A 3,655-nucleotide genomic window follows, 5' to 3' on the forward strand; every position below is an offset into this window, starting at 1 on the left:
TCATCGCAGGTTGTCCTTCCAGATAGAGATTATTTCTGCATCTCTTCCATCGATCTGGCAGATGGCAAAAAGAGAAGACAGTTTGTTTATTGGGGGGGGGGGAACAGCAGCTCCTGCCTCAGATGGAGAAGGATTATTCTGAAGACCTCCATAGGGACCTGCACTGGACCACCATCAATGATTGTTCTGGATCATAGATCCATTTCTCTTGTATTTCTCTATGTATCTTGTATAAGTCTATGAACTCCTATGCAACAGGTCAAGGGGAGGGACTAGGGTCAGGGGGCGGAGCTTCAAAGGCATCCCTGGACATTAGCCTGAGGTCAGTTTTTGTTCTTGGACCACCGCATGCAGCCACAAGGCTGTAGACTTCCCGTTCACNTTGGGAGAACCAGGAAAATCTAATATCAATTTACCTGTGGGACAGACAGATTGCTACCATCTATTTTGGATGAACCTCTACAAACTGTAAGTCTTGTCTAGGATTCCCAGAATAAAAGCAATAAACCTGTGTGTTCTTCTGAGTTATCTATCTGTTAAAGACTGGAAAGGAAGCATATTTCCTATCTGAGAACAGTATAGTAAATTGATATTTTTTAATTTTCCTCTGATCTCCAAACTGCAAACTAAGTAAAGAAATCTCTGCAAAGTACATTGATAGATTCATTCTCCTCTAAGCTCCTGCAATAGTGAATTGATGAGATTAAGTTTCCTCTGTTCTTCAAACTTTAAAGAAACAAGCAAACTTCTCTTGCATGCAAAGTAACTTGAAGTGTCTGAAGGTGTGTTCTAAATGCATTGTATTGCTGATTTGCTGTCATCTCTGCAAGCCAAGTTTTAAAACAACTAAACTCTTGCCTGCGAAGGCTGCATTCCTAAAATCAAAAGAGTGTTTCTTAAGACTGCCTGCAGAGCTGTTTACGTTTACAATAGAACTGTTTGGGACTGCCAAGCGACTTTAAAACTAAGGGTTTAAATCAACAAGCAAAAGGGGCCCCTTCCCGTCCCTTTGTTCACTGACCTTAGCAACCATCGTCAAGGAAGAGGGCAATTAAACCATTGAGCTGCTCTCTCTCACTCACTTTCCCCCCCTAAGGAATGCCTGGAATTTCAACCGGTGTTAAGGGAATCTTGGAGGCAAGAGCAGAACAGCCCCAATAGCAGGACAGTAGCGCCCCCTAGTGGCCTATCTGCACATGACACCTTGAAAAAAAATTTGGTCTCCTACTCATTTCACATCACAACAATTTGATAATTTACTTCAAATCCAGCCTAGTTGAGACACCCCCACTAGAGTTTTCACCCAATCAAGCTGGAGATCCAAGTTTCTTCCAGTTTTGAGTGTCACAGAAGAAGGCCACATAGCCATCAATCCTTGCCTATTATTACAAGCTGAATACCCCAGTGTGTTCCAGCCTGCAACTTAACGACCAGGTGGGAGTTCATGCCTCTCAGTGGCCCTGCAGGTACGTGGTAATAGGAAGAATTTGGCTGACCTCTCTTCAGACGTCCCCCAGTGGTTAAAGGAGGAGCTGCACGTGAGCCTTTAATCACGCCCAGAGAAAGCCCTCTAGTGGACAAAGGGTGTACCTCGAAAGAAGATCACCCCGGTAGCTGATACGCAGATAGCGACCCCTAGTGGTCAAAAAGTGAAGTTCATCCAATTTCCTTCAAATTAACTAGGAACCACAGGACAACGCTCCCAGTGGCTCCTCCACCTACAGACAGCACCCCTGAAGCTGATACGCAGATAGTGACCCCTAGTGGTCAAAAAGTGAAGTTCATCCAATTTCCTTCAAATTAGCTAGGAACCACAGGACAACGCTCCAGTGGCACCTCCACCTGCAGATAGCGACCCCTAGTGGTCAAAAAGTGAAGTTCATCCAATTTGCTTCTAAATAGCTAGGAACCACAGGAGAACGCTCCCAGCCACCTCCACCCACACAGTAGCGACCCCTAGTGGTCAAAGAGACAAGTTCTTCAAATTTGCTTCAAAATAGCTGAGAAGATCACTGAACCCATCCTAGGCACTAATTTTGTAGGGGCCTGCAAAGAATTGCAAATCGATGAAGGCATTCGTCCCGACTCACACATTGGCAGGTACCTACTAGCCCACAATTGCGTCTGGGTTTTCAATCCCCCCCATGCATCTCACATGGGAGGTGCGTGGGAACGCATGATCGGTATCGCCCGCAAAATCCTGGACTCCATGTTGACTGAGACACCAAAACTTACGCATGAAATTCTCACTACCCTAATGGCGGAAGTTGCAGCCATCATCAACGCTCGACCGTTGGTTCCAGTATCTTCGGACGCGTAGAATCCCACCATACTCACCCCAGCTACCTTATTAACTCAAAAGACAGATGATTGGCCACCACCAGTGGGAAATTTCACCATTAATGACTTGTATGCCCGACAATGGAAACAAGTTCAGCTATTGGCCAACACCTTCTGGAAGCGATGGAGACATGAGTATTTATCTACCCTCCAGGAACGGCACAAGTGGAAATTCAAAGAACCCAACCTACAAGAAGGCGATCTAGTCTTGCTAAAAGACAAAGATGTCCAGAGAAACCATTGGCCCATGGGACTTGTGCAGCGGGCCGCACCGAGCTCTGATGGTCTCGTTCGCCAAATTGAGGTTCAGATAGTGAAGACACATGAGAACGATAGAGACCCCGCGTCTCTTGCCAAAAGGCTCTACACCCGACCAATAACCGACCTAGTCCTTCTACTGAAGAAGACGGACTTGGAAAATTGAACCTCGAAGTCCCAGCTGTTCCTGTGTTTCCAGACCCAGCTGTTCCTGTGTTTCCAGTTGTTCCTGATCCTTCAGTCCCAGCTGTTGTTCCTGATCCTGCAATTCCAGCTGTTCCTGTGTTTCCAGATCCAGCTGTTCCAGATGTTCCTGAGTTTCCAGATGTTCCTGTGTTTCCGGATCCAGCTGTTCTTGTTTTTCCAGGTTCTTCAGTTCCTGAGTATCCTGTGAATCCAGTTCCCTTTACAGGAAGAAGACCCTGTCTCACTTAGAGACAAGAACGCATACCAGAACTATTGGCCCAAGGGACTCGCACACCGGGCCCACCCAGCTGATGAAATACTCTGGCAAGCTGACTTTCAGATCGTGAAGCCACGTGAGTCAGGTCGTGACTCAAAGACACTTGTACCAGGCTGATCTCCGATTTGGCACCGTAGCTGATGAAGACTGAACCAGAAGATGAAACCTCAAATGATGTATTGTGTTTATGCATTGTCTGATTTAACACTTGCTTATTTTTTGCATATTGTGCATGCTTTATATTTACCAATAGTTATGCATGTTTGATACCAAGTTTTTACCTATGTAGTCACAAGTTAGTCAACATTGAGTACTGTATACTTTAATGCTATATCCTTATTTTTTTTCCATATTTAGTTAGTAAGTAGTGGAAATATTAATTTCCAAGCGGGGAGTGTTCTGGATCATAGATCCATTTCTCTTGTATTTCTCTATGTATCTTGTATAAGTCTATGAACTCCTATGCAACAGGTCAAGGGGAGGGACTAGGGTCAGGGGGCGGAGCTTCAAAGGCATCCCTGGACATTAGCCTGAGGTCAGTTTTTGTTCTTGGACCACCGCATGCAGCCACAAGGCTGTAGACTTCCCGTTCAC

The 3,655-nt window shown here is 45.5% G+C and overlaps 1 protein-coding gene across 1 annotated transcript in view; it reads right to left on the reverse strand.

Moving 5' to 3' along the window:
- LOC107296789 (major histocompatibility complex class I-related gene protein-like) overlaps positions 1-3,655 on the reverse strand; it is a 7,698-nt gene continuing 4,043 nt past the window's right edge. Inside the window, exon 5 of the mRNA XM_015826140.1 lies at positions 1-158. Within this exon, the coding sequence (XP_015681626.1) occupies positions 1-158 (158 nt within the window). The remainder of the gene's footprint in view (positions 159-3,655) is intronic.

This window comes from Protobothrops mucrosquamatus, unplaced genomic scaffold (genome assembly GCF_001527695.2).
Source record: "Protobothrops mucrosquamatus isolate PMUCROS unplaced genomic scaffold, P.Mucros_1.0 scaffold2973, whole genome shotgun sequence".
Classification (NCBI taxonomy): Eukaryota; Metazoa; Chordata; class Lepidosauria; order Squamata; family Viperidae; genus Protobothrops; species Protobothrops mucrosquamatus.